The following is a 21,406-nucleotide window of genomic DNA, read 5'->3' on the forward strand; positions in this document are numbered from 1 at the left end:
ATAAATTTCGAAATTTTTTTTCCTTTTTAAAAGAAAAATGGGTCGGGATATTCCTGTGAAAACAGACAAAGCTTACCGCCAGCTTAAAACTACGGTAGACAAACAAAACCGCAAGAGAGCAAAGATATCTCCCAAGTAAAAATTCTAAACACATAATTCTATTTTTTTTTCATATTGTTGATCAAGACTGAAAAGTAATTTTAAAATTAAATTTTATTTTTTAAGTTTAGCTTAAATTTAAATTTGTTAAGTTAAACTTAAAAATAACAATTATTCAATTTGGCTTACAAACTTTGTTTTACTCATGATTTTTCTTTGGTTCACTGGTTTTTAACTTTGTGGATTGAGCAATATCGTCGAAAAAATTGGTTTTAAAAGCCAATAAAATTATCAAAACGCAATCATTTTATTTTTAAGTTTTGTTTAAATTGTTGAAAAGTTCACATTGTATACTTTAGAGATCAAGGAACATATGTGGATGGTCATAGAAACATTTCAGTTGCCATCGACTCTAAAGATTTGACCAAATCTCTGAAAACAACATCTAGTGAGGTAGATTTTTAAAATCTTGCTAAATCTTGACATTATATATATATATATCTACCTATATAGATTGCTTTTGCTGTATAACACCAGTTTAACTAAGTTTGTTAAAACATGTGAAAATGTCATTAGAAATATATATATTTGAATACACATCAATCTTGTCACCTTCATATAATTTTATACATACATATATAAAAAAAACTCCCAAGGGACAATAAATGGCAAATAAATTCTTTTTTAAATTTAATTAGCATTTAAAAATATACATTTTGCGAATAAATTTTATTTTAATTTTGGGTTTGGAGAGTATATAATTTGGAGGAAAGTTAAATTCATGAGGTGTTGGAAAATAAAAAAAATCCTTTGAGAAAGTTATTTACACAGCAAGTGCATTGTGCAGTTTTAACAGATTCATTTCACTTCCTCTCATAGCTTATAAGCTACTTTGTGCTTTAAAACAACATCAAATACACATAAGATTGGTTCAATGCCGTTTTCCTATTCCACAGTTTGATGTGTACCATTGTAAAATATAGATACAGCAGTAGTGATTTCTAAAAGCTTTTAAAGAGCATGAAAACACATAAGACAGCTTCTCTTTATTTGCTTGTAACCCTGTAGCTTTAACAAAGCTTGTTAGAAATAAGAACTTAAAAAGAAAAGTCGTCTTCATTGTATTGATATAAACGCCAACCCCTGTATATTTCCAGTTGCTTCAGTTGGAAGATGAAGGGGATGTTAACAGTATTCTTTACAGTCGTCAGGTCAGTTTTTAATAGGGACACATTTAGGGAGCAAGGGGATCATTGCCCCCCCCCTTTTTCATTTAAATATTAAGATCAGGGAGAAAATCTACAAATGACTCATAAAGACACATACAAATTTTATTCAATTATTTTGGTTTAACTTGTTGACCTTTTGGTGACACATACATCTGAATTGAACCAACCATCATGGTTCAGCAATCTCCACATTCATTGGATAGACAAACAGACAATATACAATAACAAAAATTATCTTTTATAGTATTCAATCCATATTTATTTTGGATGTAAAAAGAATTTTTAAACTTTTCTCCCGATATGTTTTCGGTGAAGAATTATTACAAACGTTTAACCCATTAAGCTTGTTTTTACTGCTTAAGTTAATAAAGATATGACACAAGTTAACAATTTCACGTCTTTAACTTTAAATAACCAGTTACGTTTCATTCAACAGAGCTTTCCAAATATTAATGAAATATATACCTACACATTTCCAAGAGTGAAGATTGGTTATTTGGGCTTCAAACAGACCAGTTATTCTAGGATTAACTTTTTTTAAGTAAAATGTAAAATTGTTGTAAAACGTTATTGTTTTATATTTTCCCACCCTCTAATTGTATCTGCAGAAATAAAATTTACATTTTATTTTTGTATTTGTAAAAACAAAATTTGAACAATTGTGCTTTTATTATTCAATTAGAGCTTTCACCCCTCGAAAGGGGGAATCATAAACACTAACAGTTGTTTCTTTAATTAAGGCTGCAACAATATTTATCCAAAATGTTTATTTTTTAATTATTCACCAAAAAACTTATACTTATACTTCAACTGAAATTGTCTAATCCCTATATCTTTGCAATTGCATCCTGATGGTTTAAACCTTGAATATTACAAACTTATTCTAGACTCAACACACAACATTAGATAATATAGCTTAGTGTATAAACTTGAATATTACAAACTTATACTATTTGATCTAACAGAATTTATAGTTTGAAATATCGAATGTTTACAACATCAAGTTACAAAGATTTAGGGATTAGAAAAATAGAGTTTGTGGCAAAAACTCAACTCCTTGAAAGCAATATTTAAAAAAACGGTTTTTGAAAAAATAAAAATTTTTGTAATTTTACAAATTAAAGATTTTGGAGTACTTGGTCGAATTTTCGAATCCCTCTAAAAAAAAGATTGATGAAAATAAAAAATTATGAAACCGATCTAATAAATATAAACTCATTATAATGAATTGTTTTTTAATGAATGCTGATTTCTTTCAGATAGATTTACAGATATTATTTATTTCAGGAGAAAATGTATAAAAAGTAGAGATTAAATGATGGAGGGGGGGGGGGGGTATCTGTTGGGGAAAGCTTTTTACAAACGATTTCAAAGATTTCAAAATGTTCAAAAATTGTTTTGTGATTTTTGAAACAATGAGTATTACAAGAATCTTCTTAGTTTGGGGTTGAATTTGAATCCATAACAATTTCAAAAACGATATTGCATAAATAGAAAATAAAGTATTGAATTTTTGTTAAACCTTTTGTCTAACTTTGTATGTATTTTTTTTTAAGGCTCTTCACTTTGGAGCAAAGAAACAGTTTCAGAAATCTAAGAAATACTTTTCTCTTGGTAAAGCATTTTTTTAATTATGACTTTATATTCAAAAACACTTTGGCACATTTATCTAGAAAGAAGGAGAATTGGTTAAATTTTTGCAGCATGTCCGATACGACTTTGTGACCTTTAATTTTCTCCAGTTTTGATTTTACATACGAGTAACAATTCAAAATAATTTTTATTCTCAATTTCTTCCCATTTAAAAAAGAAAAATTCTTAAGAGACATGAATTGCGTAAATGGGTTGTCAAAGCAAACTTTCAAAAATTTTACAAGTTATTGAGGATAAACCACCCTGGGCATACTAATTTCCGAAATGCATTAGTGAAAAATCAGCACAAATTAACTTAAAACTGAAATTCATCAGTACTTTATAAAATCTGGTTTTTTTGTTGAGAATCAATTTTTATTGAATCCTGCAAATTTTAATCCTTCAAGATTTTAAATGGTTTGAAAACCAGAAAATATTTATACATATATTTATCTATATTTAGCTCATCTCATGAACCCTGATGATACAGAAATTCTTTCCAGGTAACTCTTATACCTAATCTAACATGATATTTTTACTGAAATAAATTTAGGGTTTTGTATTAAATTGGACATTTAAAAATTAAATGGTCAGATATATTTAAAAAACTTACATACTACTAAATTTCTTGATTATTTTATTGATTCATTGATTAAATCTATTCACAGCTTCTCGAAGTATTCCTGCTTGGTAAATTAATTAATAAATGATGTCTATTTACAGCTATACGGAATCACTACGTAATTAATTGATTGATTGATTACATGAATTTAAAGCTACGTTACACCACTGCGTGGTTAATTGATTGATTGGTTGATTTCATGAATTATTTTTTTTTCGCAGAATTCCAGCTTCATTAATTGATTGATTGTTTACACGTACAGCAACACAGCATTCGCTTGATTTATTGATTGATTGATTGATGGATTAAATTTTTTTCAAGCTACGCAGCATCCCTGCTATCATGTGGTGAACACGATCAAGCAATGGAGTATGCAGAACTTGTTTTAAGGTAACCACCTTTTAATAAACATGTATGACTGATTAGTGATAAAAATAACACATCATCTTCTTATAACATCATGTTAGTCCATTTTAGTGTGAAAAAATAATATCAAATTGAGATTAACCTCCATGTTGCTAAAATTGGATCAATTTTATTTGCGTGAAACTATAATATTCAATTAAGCATCTAAACCTTATTTAGAATCTCCACTAAACTAGTTCGTAATAAGTGTGAAACCAAGATATTAATTTTCTATGAATCAATTTCAGCGCAAAACCGTAATATTTATACTGACCATAAAATCATTAAGTTTTAATCAATCTAGATTTTGCCATTTACAAAGGTTTTTTAACATTCACAAAGTACATAATTTAATTACTTAGCATTTAAAAAAATTTCTAAATTTATGGAGTGAGAGCCGGCCATACAAATTTGAAATAGGAAGCTGACTGTTAGTCTCAAATTATAATTTTATAAAGTCAAAATGTGCTTAGAAACAAAAACATTGTGAATTTTACACAGACCTATTTTACGAAATAAGATTTCAAGCTGCTTGTACAACAATTTACTTTATACCACCATCAAATACAAAGATTGCTTTCATGTCCTCTTTCTAATCAACAGATTTATGGGTCCCATGTTGGAAATATATTATGCAAAAATACACAATATAATAACATTTATTAACTGTTTTTTTTTTCAGGTTGGATCCTTATTCTGTCAAGGAAAGCTAAATCGAACTCAACATTTTTTGTATATACCAAGGGAATAAAATACAGGGTATTAAATATCATTAGCAAAGTCAATAGAATTCTTAATAATATTGGTCATAAGTTATCCTAATTTCTATTGCTCTATGCACTATACAGACATTGGTAAAGTCTTGCAAAGTAAAAAATTATGTTTATTGAATAATTTAAAAAAACTGATGCTAATAATGAAAAGAATTTCCTTGTCACCCCTGAAAAGTTTGCAAGTATAATTTTTCTAATATTTAATTGAAGATATTGAACCACATTTTTGCGTTCAAAAAATATGAAAAAGAAGAAAAGTCCTTTGATCAAGACCAGCATTCAGATACAGAAAATATATCTATATTTAGTTTGAAAATAAAGTTTTAGAATTAAATTCTGCCCTACATCCTGTCTCCTATTGACGAGCATAATTGTGTTTCCTTCTATCCAAAGAAAAACCCAATTGGGGAATTTTGCTTCACTGGTCAACATCAAATAGATTGCTAAGTACAATAGATGGCAACCCAGTATATGTACACTCTCAGTACAGCTGTATTCTTACATCACAAGTATCAACTTAGTTTTTGTGTCCGACAAAATTATTAATAATTGTGATAATTTTAGAATAAAGAGCTTATCTTACATTGAAAAAGGTGCAATTTTATGTGTTCTTTATTTTCTGTTTTTACACTTTTTTATTTAATCTTAAAAAACATGCCAAAAAATGTGAGAAAATTTCATATACTTTGTTATATTTGACACTTGTGACGTCGTGTATAATTGATCCATTTCTCTGTTGCCACCTATTGTACTTGATAATCTATTTGGTCAACAAAAAACAACTACACATATAAAATAAAAACTAGATTCTGAAGAACAAGGGGTCGAAACTTTCTATGAAATAACACTAATCTGAACTGGAATATAGATATCCATATTGAAACTTATAATATGAAGTGATTAAGTAAATTTAATCTGAACTAGATAATAGATATCCATATTTGAAACTTATAATATGAAGAGATTAGGTAAATTTAATCTGAACTAGATAATAGATATCCATATTGGAAGGGATTAACTAAATTTAATCTGAACTAGATAATAGATATCCATATTGGAAACTTATAATATGAAGAGATTAACTAAATTTAATCTGAACTAGATAATAGATATCCATATTGGAAACTTATAATATGAAGAGATTAACTAAATTTAATCTGAACTAGATAATAGATATTTAAATAGCCAGTTACGTTTCAACAGAAATATAGCTTTCCAAATATTAATGAAATAAATTTATATACCTAACTAGATAATAGATAATGGAAACTTATATATGAAGGGATAAACTTAATCTAATCTGAACTATATAAAAGATATCCATATTGGAAACTTCTAATATGAAAGGATTAATTAAATTTAATTTATCCAAAAACAGCTGAATTATATTCTTCATAATCTCAAAGGCTGGAGTTTTAAGAGGATAAAGCTTGTGTTGGTACACTTAACAATAAAAAAAATTGTGTTAGCTTGATCCGGATTAACTTAAATTTTTATCAATGAGAATTTCAAAAGCATCAAAACTTAAAATCGTAGCTATATATAAACTTTGCTTGTCTGGGTGTTTATTTGTGTAGCTGTCTGATTGTATTAAAAAAGGAAATATGGCTGCAAACTGATCGGGTAAAAGGTTTAAGAGCAATCAAATTTTGAAAATGCGCCAATGTATACAAAGAAAATCCGCGACTGACGTTTTACAAAAAAAATGGCAGCTTGGAGAGGAACGGTTAACGGTTAAAAATTTTACTATGAAAGAGCGCGAATTGCTCTGGAAGCCAAGGATTTAGATTTATGCGTCCAGGCATTGTCAGTGAAGGCTGAATCTCTTTACCATACCTGCTGTTTCGAGAGAGCACTTGTTATCTTCTTGAGGTATAAGAAAAAATTTCAATCCAATCGTAAGCATTTTTTTGTGATCAACCTGTGTTCGGTGTTTAGAATGCTCTGATAGAATCGAGCTTAGTTTAATATGCTACAGTTAAACCCCAAATGAGCCATACATCGAAAAAAATTGTCGCCTAGACAATTTTTCAATGGGTTTTATATTATTTTACGTAAATCTCAGTATTTGCGAAAATGAATAAATAGCACTGAATATGCCGAACAGTTTTAAAGAGCTCCATGAAATCAATTAATTATGAAACTAAATACCTGCATTCCATTATTAGAAAATGAAGAATACGACATTTGATGAATTCTTTCGATGTATTGCTTATTTAGTGTTTAACTGTAGGTTCGCTTAGTTTCCCTATTGGCGAGTATACCACCTCCTCTGTTTGTATTGTTGGCGAGTATTCCATCTCCTCTGTTTGTATTGTTTGCTGTTGTAAAACCAAAAAATTAGGATATTCTTGGTCCAACAATACTTTTTTAACATTCCTTGGAGGACTTTATTTTCTGAACTCTAAGTGAAGATAACATATTCTGAAGCAAAAATCAATGAGAATTTTGCCAATTACTTCTTAATACCACAAAGCTAACAAACAAGTGCTTTAGAGTGCTTAAATGTACATTTAAAGGGCTACGGAAAATCCTTAGTAAATTAGAACGGTAAAATCAAAGCCCAAGGCGTTGCGACACTATAAAGGCGACCATGTCTCAAAAATTTATGAGACTTTAATAAGCAGGCTGAATCTATGTGTATCCAGGTTAATTTTTTTGACCTGCTCATGTCGTACCTCAGTCATTTTGAATTATTTACAACTAATTTATTGGAAAGTTAATCGAATTTTACTTTACCAAGGGTTCCCAAGACCAATTTTGCCTACAAGTATCTAGAGGGCAGCGAGGGATGTTTGGCGGGCAAAATTGGTCGAGGGTACCCATGTTTATTTTCCCATAAAAGTATAGTTGTACACAATTTTATCGCCTTTTGAGAGGAAAATGCGCAAATTTGTTCAGGAAAACTTCTCAGAGCGGGTCGTTATATTACTTAATTGCCCAAGGGACGTGAAGTAACTTGACGTCCCTCTGATGGGGGAATCATAGGTCGGTTATATTAGTAAAAAGGCAATAAAAGATTTAATATTCCCAGGAACCGGAACTTCTAGAAAAATCGGCCTTTTGGTGTGGAATACCTTTATTTAGCCATTTGTAATTTCTAGCTGGGTGGGATAGGGCCGGAGGCGAAAATGAAGCCTGTCCATGCCTGGTGATTCATTTCTTTACTGTTGTAATTCCTGAAAATAAAGGAATTGAGTCTTTGTCACAAACTCTGATTTTCTAATCCTAATATCTTTTAAACCTGATGGTGAAAGCTTTTGATATTTCAAACTTAGATTATTTAATCTAACATAATTCATAGTTTGAAATATCAAAGGTCTCAGGCATTGGGTAGCAAAGATATAGCGGGTAGAAAATCAGAGTTTGTGGAAAAGGCTCAAATCCTTTAAAGATTTTGACAAAAAACATTTCTCATTTTCATTTTCTTTCTTGTTGAAAATTATACAAGAAATATTAAACAACGATGAGAAAAGTTTTTATAAAATTGCTGACTTTTGTTTATTTTCTTCTATTTTATGGTTATAGGCCAACTTTCGTATTCCAAAATCATCTAAAATTTCTACCCTAAACATTGGTGACTTAACAAAATATTTAAAATATATTTTCTCTCTAGGGTTTTGAGGCTCTCACCTGAACATGAAAATGCCAAGGAAAGTACATGAAACTACTAACATAACTTTTCAAACTTTAAACAAAAGTTGTAAAAGCGAAAATTTCTCACAGTTTCATTCTAAATAAATATTATTGACATTTTCACAGAAACGTTTTAAAACAGTTTTCCAGTAAGTTATCGTTAGACTTTAATTTATCATTAGTTTTTTTTTTTTTTTTCTAATTCTCCCTGGCCATGAACAATAAAAGTTTAAACCAGAATTATGTTCTATTTTCAGATATTAAAGGAACGAAGTCTTTGCCACAAACTCTGTTTTTTAATCCCTTTATCCAACCGGCGCGGATGACGAGGAGATTTAATATTTTAAACTTATATTATTTGATCTAACAGAATTAATTATTTTAAATATCAAAGAATCAAAGATCTACGACTTTGGGTAGCAAAGTTAAGGGATTAGAAAATCAGAGTTTGTGGCAAAGACTCAATTCCTTTATCTGCCTACGAGTTCATATTGTTTTTTTTTCTGGCGTGATTGGGATGCTATTTATGATTGGTACCAAGTAGTTTTGTCTTTTGACAAGCATACTTTTCTTCACAAAAAAAAAATTGTTTAGAAAACCAACTTCTTTTTTGTACAAAAAGATTTCCCATGCCTTTTTTATTGATTTTCATTCCTTTTAAATACGGAAATTTTTTAGGGGAAGATATTTATTAATTGGTCGTTAATAGCCTTCTATTTAGTAATTTAACATTTCAACCAAAGGAATTGAGTTTTTGCCGCAAACCCAAATTTTTTAATTGCCATATCTATGCAACTAAATGTTGAAACCTTTGAAATTTTAAACTTACACTATTTGATCTAACAAAATGTATAGTTTAAATATCAAAGGTCTACGACATCGGGTTGCAGAGATAAAGGAAATAGAAAATTAGCGTTTGTGACATAAACTCAATTCCTTTTACACCAAATCTAAAATTTGTTGTTTTGACGTTTATAACCTTTTGGACATAAACGATCCAAAAAAAAACAGCCTAGAAAAATATATTAATAATTGTACTTCTTATCTAGTTAGGGACTGCTAAATGCCGGAAAACAATTTTGGATTGTATTGGAGGTAAACACAAAACGTCTTGGATTGTATAGGAGGTAAACACAAAACATCTTGGATTGTATAGGATGTAAACACAAAACATCTTGGATTGTATAGGAGGTAAACACAAAAAATTTTGGATTATATTGGAGGTAAACACAAAACATTTTGGATTGTATTGGAGGTAAACACAAAACATCTTGGATTGTATAGGAGGTAAACACAAAACATCTCGGATTGTATAGGAGGTAAGCACAAAACATCTTGGATTGAATAGGAGGTAAACACAAAACATTTTGGATTGTATTGGAGGTAAACACAAAACATTTTGGATTGTATTGGAGGTAAGCACAAAACATCTTGGATTGTATAGGAGGTAAACACAAAACATCTTGGATTGTATAGGAGGTAAACACAAAACATTTCTTTTATTGTATTCTCTAGTCAGCGAAATTTTTTTACATGCTAAAGTTTTTTACATGTGATTTTAAACTTAAAATGAATAATTTTAAAATTCTTTTGCAGCAAAAACAAACGTTTTTGTCCCATCTGTGGAATTTGAGCATGAAACTAAACTGAGGACAAAATTATGAAAACAAAAAACAAAGCATTTTTATGTTAAAAAATGGTATATGTAGCATAATGGGGATTATAAACTTTGTAAAGTATTTACATAAATACTTAATTCTGCAGTGTAAACTTTGAAATACAGGACTACCTTGCTTAATTATGCTTAATTATAAAAATGTTAAAAAAACATATTAGAATTGTGTACGTCATCCTAATTCTCATTTTTTCTTTCTAAGTCATGCATTTATGAAAATTAAAATTAAAATTAAAATTAATAATATGTTTTTTTCATTTGCAGATTTAACTATAATAATTTTATATTTTTCAAAAACTGCTTTCAAAAGAATCCGCAATATAATAGAAATTAGACAGAAAAAAAAGTTCAAACATTTTTAAAAATATCTATTTGTTTTGTCAATAATACTTACAAACTGGAGCAATAAAGGGTAAAAAGTTGTACCGTGGTATCAATTTTGTATTTTTTCTGCTCACAGTTTAATTATACAAAGCAAAATTTTTTGGCTGGTGACCCAAAAATAAATCTTACTGTTTAAATGTTAATTGCTCTGTGATTAAATGAATAAATAAAAATAATCCATCCATGTTAAAATAATAAAAAATAAAGATAATTTTTAGGAGAAAACCTGTTCTCATTCAAGGGTCTACAGGAGGCCATAAATAATTGTAAAATGAAACCTGTTAGAAACAGTAAGATCTAATTTGTAAAAATCTAATTTCTTTTATTGTCAGCTCCTGCTTATACATTGTATACGTTATAAGAAGTGACTCTACATTTAAAAAGAAAATAGTGGCATATCTGATTCACAACGATATCATGTATTTGTTATGGTGTCCCAGTAAGGTGACTTACCAGATTTAAACAATATTAAGCTAGCTAGAAAAACGATGTTTCATCCATATTAAGTTTTAATTTTTACCATTGTAAACTTGTGTAGTTGTGATTTTGAATTAGGCATTCCCCTCTTTAAATGAAAGGTCGCTTGAATTAATAATTACTGTTAAAACAAATATTTTATTAATTAGAAAAACGACTTTTAGACTCAAATTATGAGTTTACATATTCCAATGAACATTAGATACACCAACTTTAGAGGTCTTTATATTCCACAGTTTTCTGGTTCTCACTGTATTATCAGAAGATAAAAGATATTTTGAAAAACTTTTGCTACCGAATTTTCAGAAGATGAGAAGAAGTTTAGAAAGAAGAAAGAAGATCAAGGTAAAAAATCCAAACTTTGATAAATTCGGAAAATATTTCCTGGGTAAAAGGATTTAGTTCTAATTAAAAGTAAATATTGTTCTAACTATAGTTTCTACAGTATTTGAAAAGGAAAATAGGCTATAGACAAATATTTCCGACAGGAAACATTCACAATTTGGCAAATAAATCGATTATCCTGTAATTAAAAAATTATAAATGAGTTTCATTTTTTCAAAAGTTTCAATTTTTAACCTCTTTCATCCTAAAAAAGGTCTGCTCAGTTAGTGATTTAGAAGGTGGAACGGATCGAATCAAAAATTAATACATTTAGTCAAAACCCAAGTTTGATGTGTTCGATATAAATATTTGTGAAAATCAGAAATTTTTATTGATAATTGAACCTCCCAGATTAAATCTTGTAAATATTTGTCCCTGATTTTTAAAAGTTCAGATTCCAATATTTCACGAGGCGGAAGGGTTAGGAAATCTGACCGGCTCAGGTGGGTAGATTATTTAACCAAAATAATTTACATCCATCATTAATATGAAGTAGGCCTCAGGTGGGTAGAATATTTAACCAAAATAATTTACATCCATCATTAATATGAAGTAGGCCTCAGGTGGGTAGAATATTTAACCAAAATAATTTACATCCATCATTAATATGAAGTAGGCCTCAGGTGGGTAGAATATTTAACCAAAATAATTTACATCCATCATTAAGATGAAGTAGGCCTCATAAAATTGTGGAACAGGAAGACGACGTGTCAGCAATATTAAGTAAAGATGTTGTTAAATAAAGTAAATGCCAAGCTATTGGAAAATATTTTTTTTAAACGAAATGGTCTGTTAACACTGCACGTTTGCTGTGTTTCATGTGTATTTTACTATTTCAAATCATAACTTAAGAAGTTGAGTATGTATCATCCTTATTCACAGTTGTATGGGTTTCCAAATACGTAAGATTAAAAAATGTTAGATGTTAAAATCCAAGTACATGGTGGAAGGAAGGCAAATATGTACTATAATATTAAAATTGAATATTCCTTTTGTTAAACTAAAAATATTTTGCCCCCCCCCCTCTCATATTTCTTTATTAGTTCAAATACGGAGGTTGTGCCCCCCTCATATTTCTTTATTATTATAAATACGGAGGTTGTGCCCCCCCTCATATTTTTTATTAGTTGTTTAAGGAGGGGTATTTAAACCTTTTAAAGAATTGGACATAAACAATACTCTTTTTTTAAATAATCTGTTTTCCAAATTATAAACATACATATATCATAATTCATGCTTGATTAGTCAAGGCTTTTAAGGATACTGTTGTGAATAAGGCATTGCCATCCTTGCATGGAGGGTCACTTGAAATTACACTTATATAAAGTTCCTTTAATACTGTTCTCCTACAGTGATAATGGATCATGTTGCAGAAATTTAGTTTTTTAATTAAATTATTATATGGAGCTCTATAAAACTGTTCCGCATATTCATGGCTATTTATTTATTATCGCAAATACTGAGATTTACCTAAAATAGTATAAAACCCATTAAAAAATTGTCAAGACGACATTTTATAAATTCTTTCAATGTATTTAATATAATAGCCAGGGGTTATCCAGTCAAGAAAAATTCAGATTGATGATGAAAACTTATTAAAAAGATTAAAGACGAACTCCCAGTCGTCTATCACGTTTCAAGAGACAATCTTTATTCATAAAATTAGTCCAAAAATACTGTGGAATAGAAACATTTAAACATGAGTATTTAAAGTTGTGTCAATTGGAAAACATCTCACACCTCACCAGTTGTTTACAGATAACTTTTTTAAAGGGACTGTAAAGGAAAACTGAAAGGGATAGGCTGAAAGCTAATCACTTTAGCTCTTGATCGCGACCCATGAAAGTTTTATCTGATGTTCCTGTCTCGAGAAATTGATATGAAACTGTGTTAACATTTTAGAGACAAGGCCCTGAAAGTAATAGCTGAAGGATTGGAGTTCTTGGATTCTCGAAGACAATTTTGGAATCAAGTTGAGAATTGAAACATCAACAAATAAATGAAGATTTATCCAAAACCGATTCAACTGTAGTGATAAATAAACTTTTCCCGTGTGAGAAAAATTTACATAAAAATAAAAACGTTTCTAAAATTTATAATTGTGCTTTAGATTTTTCTATGTTCATGGAGATCAATTGTGACCCTCCTTGCAAAGATAACAATGCCCGATTTACAACAATACCCTTAAAAGTTAAAAGCGTTGCCTGCATGCAGTCATTCACATATGATCTAGTTATACATGTTTTATTTATTTAAACTGTTATTTTTATTTGTGGTTATTCTGTAAAGTGATTTGGGAATTTCCTGCACAGAAAACAACGGAGAAATTCCCTGAAAAAAAACTGTTCAAGTCGGAAAACGACGTTATTCTCCTGTTTTTGATCAGATTGTTTCAATGGTACCATTGCCTGGAGGGTCGCTTAATTTATACGCTCACAGTTCCTTTTGTATAACAGAAAGAAATTTTAGATTTCTTTTTTATACTGCAAATTTTCAGTTCAGTTATTATAGTAACAAATATCATCAAATTGTCAACGTTAGAGAGTCGTGAAGTACAGGGTGTCCCACATCAAATTAGACCGCGTCAATGGGTCTAAATTACGATTTGGGGGACAAATCAGAAAATTTAAGAAGAATAAATCATTTTGAAAAATTTGATAAGGCTAATAGAATTTTCTTTTTGCAGAAAGTGCTAGATTTTTCTAGTATTATGTGCGTATTTTGGCGTTAAAGATTGGAGATAATCTAATATGATATGGGACGCTCTGTATCTAATCATTTTAAATTCTAACCATAGATTAATTCAGTTAACAGATATATAGGACACTAGATGTCGTCTTTTCAAGATTTCTCTGTGTGTCGTTCACAATAACCTCCTGAGGCAGAAGCCCAATTAGGAGTTACGAATTTAAATTTCAAAAAATACCGCTGCAATTTCAGGATTTGAAGTAAACAGCTTCTTTTAATTGTTGAAGGGTTGGCTCCATGCTCAATAATATATCAAATTCGTATAATATCCATGCTTGTGGACTGTGGAGTATACAGCAGATTTTCGTAGATCGAAAAATACACCCTCATTCATAGGAATAGTATACATTGTATTACTAATCCTCATTATTTATCTTAATTATTTACCACCATATAAAGAGGTATTGCATGGAAGCAATCTTTTCAAGGTGGCGTATTATTTGGATCTTGCGGATCGAGAGTGGATAGAGGGGTCAAACTTGTAAGCCAGGGGCCGTCTTTACCCCCTTTAAAATACATTTAAGAAGTGAGAACTAAATGCGTGTTTAACTATCACAATCTGCAGTAATTTGTGTACGCGCCTGAATGTATTTTATAGGGTTTAACTGTATTTAAATAAATTAAAACTAATTAAAATTTTGTTTAGTATTGATGCTGAATATTTGACTGGTTTACAAAGTATATTAGAAACCCCATCCTTAGCAGACGAGGAGAATATAGGAAGGTATATTTTGAATATTTAAATATAGAAAGGTACAGTGAAACCCTTAATAACGAATACATCGAAAGAATTCATCAAATGTCGTATTCTTCACTTTCTGATAATGGAATGTTGCAGATATTTAGTTTTTTTATTAAATGATTATATGGAACTCTTTAAAACTGTTCCCGCATATTCATGTCTAATGATTTATTTTCGCAAACACTGAAATTTACGTACTATAATATAAAACTCATTGAAAAATTGTCAAGACGACATTTGAAAATTCCTCCGATGTATTCGTTATTAAGGGTTTCACTGGATGTATTCTAGATATTCAGATAAAGAAAAGTATACTTTAGATATACAAATANAAACTTGTAAGCCAGGGGCCGTCTTTACCCCCTTTAAAATACATTTAAGAAGTGAGAACTAAATGCGTGTTTAACTATCACAATCTGCAGTAATTAATAACAATCATGAATAATGAAATAAGTTATTAAAAGACGACATCTCCTTTGATGGAATTACATCAGAAAACTGTAGTGTACACTCAAGCTGTGACGTCACATATATAGAAATCAGCTGTTCAATATCTAGTACACGTAAACATACCAACTATTGAAACAAAAGTTTGGAAATTTGGATTATATGCCTCTTTTTCAGATCTTCACATCCTGAATGTACTTTGGGGTAAGATGAGTGGTTTTCAGGCCAGCAGCGGTGGAGGATATTCTATTTCCGACAGCGGAGGATATTCTGTTACCGGCGGCGTAGGTGGGAAGAAGGACCCTGAATTCGGCTGTAGGATATGCCCAGGGAAACGGTTTAATTCCAGCACCGCATTCATGTCTCATCTGACCTCTACCCACAGAGCTATAGAGGTTATTTGATTAAGACAAACCTATTTATGTTTTTTTTTATTTGATATTGTCCTAGAATACGAATTTTGGAACCCACCGGGCCACCTGGCTCCTCCTATAAATTTTGTACATGTCGAACATTAGTTTAAAGTTATGTTGTATTAGTTTAGGGTTAGGTTAGGTTATAGACAGTTTCTGGGCCGAGCGCTGCGGCTTGGACAGGCTAGGGGGCCAAGCGCTATGACTAAAAAAGGGTAAGGGCCCGAGCGCTTTGGCTAGTGCACTCTAGTCGGCCAGGTAATGTGGCCACATGGTCAATTANTCCAACAAATCGTATATTAGGAAATTATCAATGTCATCACTATACGATAATTCTATCTAGGCTGAATTTAAACAAATTTTGTAGAAAGAAAATGGGATAAATTTTTTAAGTTTATGAACTCATTAGTAGATTTCAGTCTTTGATCGATTTAAAACACACTTTCAAAAGAAACTTTTGGATATTTTAATTGGAATAAATATTTGAATATCACGGCGATGAGATTGTGACGCCAGAAGAAATACATACATTAAAACTGAATTTAATCCGTAAATATTTATCACGATTGATAACCAAAGATACAAAATCATGCCTCAAACCTACTGAGATCATCTTGAAAGCGCTTTCTTTCAGCCCTTTGAATAACTTTGAAAACCAGTTTTGGATAATTACGTATCAATAAATTAATCAATCCCATCTAATTTACTAATAACTACAGATTTTCGGGCACATTGTAGTATTTTGCTAAGTGTAATTTTTGCTCAGGGTGGATCGTATACCTGCACATACGGTGAGAATAAGATCTGCAGTACCTGTCCTGCCGTTGGAATCTCTCACACGGATTATATCAGCCATGTGACCAGGCATCATGTTCAGGTTAGAATCATCATCTTTAATGAAGGACTTAAAGGGAGGGTTCGCGAAAATTGAAAAGGGGTAAAGGCTTTCGGCGAAAAATAATCGTGTTTGATCGCTTCTAATCTTACTTCTATATGTTGCGTCTATAAGGAGAAAATTGTTAAAAACGATTTATAGCGAAGAACGCAGCACAAAGATTGTAATGCTCGTATCACAATGGTACCATTAAAAGCTTTATGTGATCAATTATGAACTATAATGTTTATAATTTTAAAAACTGATATTGTGACTTGCATTTCTACTACGGGAAATCATTAGAATTGTACACTTTTAAACCTTGAAAAGAATAACATCTTCCGCATTATTGATCAAATAAAGGTTTCCAGGGTGCCGTTGTATATTGGGCGTTGCCATCTTTGCATGTGGTTCAAAGGTACCGTTGAGAATCGTCGATTGCAATGGAAGGTCACTTTAAATAACACTTCCTGTCACTTCAATGTGGCCTTCCATCTATAAAGTTGGATGCAAAATGGGTATTTATAATTTCCCCGCTTGAAACATTTCCACCAAAAGGCCAAACCCAGCTCTTAAAACTTTAATGCATCGTAATAAGAAGGTCTCTTATCTAGGATAAAACTGCGTCGAGTACAAGTTTAGATCGTCTCTCCTGTCCTAGTTCTGAACCCTGGACTGTACAGTCATCAAGGGTCAACCTACCAGCTGTACTTAATGACCCGGGAAAAGGTTTGTTAATTTAGACCCGCTCAGGAACTGGTTAATTATTTATAAACAACAGTCTGTTACAATGATCTCACAAGTTGGGCCAACCTACCTGCCCAGAAAAATGCCATTGTTTTATTAAAAAGAATTCCTAGATATAATACGTCATTGTAAAATGCACATGTGCCCAAATCCTATCCCACCTACCTACCATATACTCACATTGACTTACGCAAATCCTATCCCACCTACCTACCATATACTCACATTGACTTACGCAAATGTACAGCTAGTGGTTTCTCTAAACGAGTTTTATTCTAATTTCATTCATGGTTTTCATTTTGTCTAAACATTTTAAAATCTTTTACAAGATTACTCACAGTGTGCTTAGCATGACAATATAAATATGATATTGAATAGGGATAAAGGGCTTAAGTTACTATTTCATGATTATTTTGCCCGCTTTTAACTAGAATTTTATTTTCAATATAATTTTTCCTTGTTTTGTCATATTTAATGAGACATACTAAAATCAATGGGACATCTAACCTAATCCACACAATATATTCTCGTCATTTAAAAATCAGCCGTAATAAGTAATTCTATGATAAAAAATGTAAAAATTACTTTTTAAGATTTATTTTCCACTTGTTTAGGAAAACAGAAGGATTTTTTCACCCGAAGCTGGGGAGTAGATTTCGTTGATAGCGCCCTCCTCCCCTCCTCTCCTTTTATCTGTGAACTCCCTCCTCACAGTTTCGACAAGTATCTCAGAAAAGTTCGGAAATACTACAGTCGACACTCTAAACCTGGGATAGTCCAGCAGGTACATTTAATTTGAAAAGATTATAATATTATCTTATTTTCAAAAATTCTAGATTTGGCCATTTCTTAGCAAGTTTTTCCTTCTTTTTCAAGCCTAACAAATCTTTTGTTTTTGCCGAGTGTTTTCTTCATAAAATAAACAAATTTAACACAATAAATTTGTATTTTATGAGGAAAGGTGTTGATGCTTTTCCATTAATGTGAAAATATGCGTTTTTTTCAGCCATTTTCAGCAAGCCCCTCTCCCAACAGTTCTAGAGAAGCGACACCTTCTCCAGGTGGACGCCTCCCACCTTCTCCTGGAACACGTTCAACGTCTCCATGGCAATCTCCCGGAAGACCTCCTCCTTCAGGAGCTACACCTTCTCCACCAAAGTATGACTTTAGACCATAAACATGTGGAATTATCATAGAAATATATTTCACTGATAACACAATCATCGATGGGTTAAACACACATTATTAAAAAGGGCATTTTATGAAAATCTGGAAGGATTTGGAATTAGAGGGGGATCGTACAGTAGTGTACTTCTTACTTCTGACAGAAATGTGAAATGCTGTTCAATGTAGATTCAACACATTTCATTGAAATGCCATTTCATAGAAAACATGTCAAACAGAACAGAACATCATTCGCATAAAATTGCTATCTTAAATTTTTCCTTTAAAAAAATGTAACTCCTTGTAAATGCCAAATTGTGGCAATCAAATTTAAAATGAACCAAACGAACACATTTTTTACTGTCGACTTATAAGATGCAACAATTTATTAAACATTAATACAAGACTAAATGAAGAAATATCTATGAAAAAAGATAATTAAGAATTATAATAAGTAATTGTAATTGCAGACCTGTCCCACAGAAGCTGGATGTACCCAGTGTATTTTTAGACCAAAATTTTGATCTTTCCAATCCTGCAACCTTCAACACTGTGTTTCCTTTCCTGCAGGTAGGAAACAAACAAACAGAAACCGGTTCTTACGGTGGGACCCACAAAAATGTGGTGTGAATATTAATTATTGTTCTAGGATTCTTTGCATGAGAATTCAAGATCCAATCCTTTCCAATTGGATGCAGGAGAGGCCAGACTTGTTGAGAGATCAGGTAGGGTCAGATTCACTTACCCTCCCTCCCCCTTACTAGCTTGTGGGGGGGGGGGTATGCCAGGAAATTAGGCAATATGATTCGAAATAAGATTCTAATACTCTATCTAATACTTCTTTCCCATACAAAAGGATATGTTGCACGAAGTTCAAATTTAAGCATTGTTTTTCTTCTTCAATATTATCGAAGCATTTGGTCTTTTTTAAAACTTTTAACTAGACTTTGTTGAATGTTCCTGATTTTCTAATTTTAATATATCCTGTGTTTAAGGTAAACTGGTTCAAGAGAAGCTTTCTCATCACCTTGACCAGGTGGAGGTCTGTATAGCTCACCAGGTGGCAGCTAAATCCCACCATTTTTTCCAGGTAGCCTTTAGTTTAGATAGATTAATTCTAGCTTTAGATTGGCAGGTTAGGTCTGGATTCAAATTGACAGTTCGGGTCTGGATCCAAATTGGCAGGACGGGTCTAGATCCAAATTGGTAGGTTAGGTCTGGATCCAAATTGGCAGGTTAGGTCAGGATTCAAATTGGTAGGTCGGGTCTGGATCCAAATTGGTAGGTTAGGTCTGGATCCAAATTGGCAGGTTAGGTCAGGATTCAAATTGGTAGGTTAGGTCTGGATCAAAATTGGCAGGTTAGGTCTGGATCCAAATTGGTAGGTCAGGTCTGGATCAAAATTGGCATGTCAGGTCTGGATCAAAATTGGCAGGTCGGGTCTGGATCCAAATTTGCAGGTTAGGTCCGGATCCAAATTGGTAGGTCGGGTCTGGATCCAAATTTGCAGGTTAGGTCTGGATCCAAATTGGTAGGTCAGGTCTGGATCCAAATTGGCAGGTTAGGTCTGGATCCAAATTGGTAGGTTAGGTCTAGATCCAAATTGTCAGGTTAGGTCTGGATCCAAATTAGCAGGTCAGATCTGGAACAAAATTGGCAGGTCAGGTCTGGATCAAAATTGGCAGGTCGGGTCTGGATCCAAATTTGCAGGTTAGGTCCGGGTCCAAATTGGTAGGTCGGGTCTGGATCCAAATTGGTAGGTCGGGTCTGGATCCAAATTGGTAGGTCAGGTCTGGATTCAAATTGGCAGGTTAGGTCTGGATCCAAATTGGAAAATCAGGCCTGGATCCAAATTGGTAGGTTATGTCTGGATCCAAATTGGCAGGTTAGGTCTGGATCCAAATTGGTAGGTCGGGTCTGGATCCAAATTGGTAGGTTAGGTCTGGATCCAAATTGGTAGGTCGGGTCTGGATCCAAATTGGTAGGTTAGGTCTGGATCCAAATTTGCAGGTTAGGTCTGGATCCAAATTGGCAGACTTGATAAAATCTAATATTTTAAAATGTAATAATAACTATATTTTAAAATAATTTGACTGTAGAAAAGAAATGTTTGTGTTCCAAGAACAATAAAGAAGTTTAATTTGGGGTTATTTTTAAATAAAATAAATGTATTGAACTTTTTTGATGCTTTACAAATAAAATATAATTAAATTTATAAGACAGATTTACCCTTTTGACGGTAGATTTTCCTCTAAATTGGGTTTTATTCCTCGAAACCAAACTGGTGTTTCAAAGTTTTTAAATCAAAGGAAGGAGTTGCCCTGATCAAAGCTTTTGATAGAAATCGTCGTTTTTCTTTATTAAAATAAATTTGTTCATATCATGCCTCGTCTCTGCTCTGTAAAATCAAGTTACCGCTATAGGTTGGAAGGGCATCGTTTTAAATAGAATTATTTCTGTTAAAGGTGAGCACACTAGAAATAATTTAAACAGTACTCCTAAACAATCTCATTTTAGGTGATGACCTACCATGATGCCCTCATGTCCCAGGAAATTTTCTAATCCATCTATTATTTACTTTACAAAATTCCTAGAAATGTGTTTACAGATCGTTTCACGCCATTTTGTTACTGATCTTTGCACAAGTTTTTCGGACATTTTGTAATAACAAGGACATGAAATTTCTAGAAATTCATATTTTTATTAGTTGATCGAAATGAAGCTAAATATTTGAATTCTAACCAGCCATAAACCTTCCCTGGGTAATTTGAGTATCTACAAAAATTAGGCTCGGTCTTGATGTTTATTGGGTTTTTGATTAAACGATTGAAAATGTAAAAACTAGTTGATTGCGCTGATAACTGTTGTGAGAACGCTGCGGGAACGATTAGCGGACGTAGAGAAAGGTGAGAGCTAAATTTAAAGAATTTTTAGAGGTCTCGTTTTTAGGACTGG

General features: G+C 31.7%; 2 protein-coding genes across 2 annotated transcripts in view; both read left to right on the top strand.

The window, feature by feature from the left end:
- LOC111695379 (uncharacterized) lies at nucleotides 1-15,461 on the top strand. Its single transcript, XM_023464698.1, has 15 exons — nucleotides 1-135; nucleotides 459-552; nucleotides 1,257-1,310; nucleotides 2,885-2,942; nucleotides 3,424-3,463; nucleotides 3,904-3,972; nucleotides 4,670-4,691; nucleotides 6,562-6,632; nucleotides 8,377-8,413; nucleotides 9,446-9,491; nucleotides 10,674-10,745; nucleotides 11,239-11,277; nucleotides 11,711-11,759; nucleotides 14,711-14,788; nucleotides 15,431-15,461. Exons 1-15 carry the CDS (start codon nucleotides 38-40, stop codon nucleotides 15,459-15,461), a joined length of 858 nt encoding a protein of 285 aa, XP_023320466.1. The 5' UTR covers nucleotides 1-37.
- LOC111695385 (vacuolar protein sorting-associated protein 54) overlaps nucleotides 15,378-21,406 on the top strand; it is a 19,690-nt gene continuing 13,661 nt past the window's right edge. Inside the window, exons 1-10 of the mRNA XM_023464705.1 lie at nucleotides 15,378-15,648; nucleotides 16,433-16,543; nucleotides 17,155-17,269; nucleotides 17,902-18,071; nucleotides 18,294-18,445; nucleotides 18,922-19,021; nucleotides 19,101-19,176; nucleotides 19,447-19,541; nucleotides 20,969-21,001; nucleotides 21,297-21,357. Of these exons, the coding sequence (XP_023320473.1) occupies nucleotides 15,463-15,648; nucleotides 16,433-16,543; nucleotides 17,155-17,269; nucleotides 17,902-18,071; nucleotides 18,294-18,445; nucleotides 18,922-19,021; nucleotides 19,101-19,176; nucleotides 19,447-19,541; nucleotides 20,969-21,001; nucleotides 21,297-21,357 (1,099 nt within the window). The 5' untranslated portion in view covers nucleotides 15,378-15,462. The remainder of the gene's footprint in view (nucleotides 15,649-16,432; nucleotides 16,544-17,154; nucleotides 17,270-17,901; nucleotides 18,072-18,293; nucleotides 18,446-18,921; nucleotides 19,022-19,100; nucleotides 19,177-19,446; nucleotides 19,542-20,968; nucleotides 21,002-21,296; nucleotides 21,358-21,406) is intronic.

Source organism: Eurytemora carolleeae, unplaced genomic scaffold (genome assembly GCF_000591075.1).
Source record: "Eurytemora carolleeae unplaced genomic scaffold, Eaff_2.0 scaffold219, whole genome shotgun sequence".
In the NCBI taxonomy this organism is placed as follows: Eukaryota; Metazoa; Arthropoda; class Copepoda; order Calanoida; family Temoridae; genus Eurytemora; species Eurytemora carolleeae.

Excerpts from the sequence above, each read along its gene's own strand:
- LOC111695379 (XM_023464698.1), top strand. The coding sequence starts at position 38 with ATGGGTCGGGATATTCCTGTGAAAACAGACAAAGCTTACCGCCAGCTT. Across the intron at positions 136-458 it reads AGAGCAAAGATATCTCCCAA|AGATCAAGGAACATATGTGG; the intron begins GTAAAAATTCTA and ends TGTATACTTTAG. Across the intron at positions 11,760-14,710 it reads AGGAAATCTGACCGGCTCAG|TATTGATGCTGAATATTTGA; the intron begins GTGGGTAGATTA and ends AATTTTGTTTAG.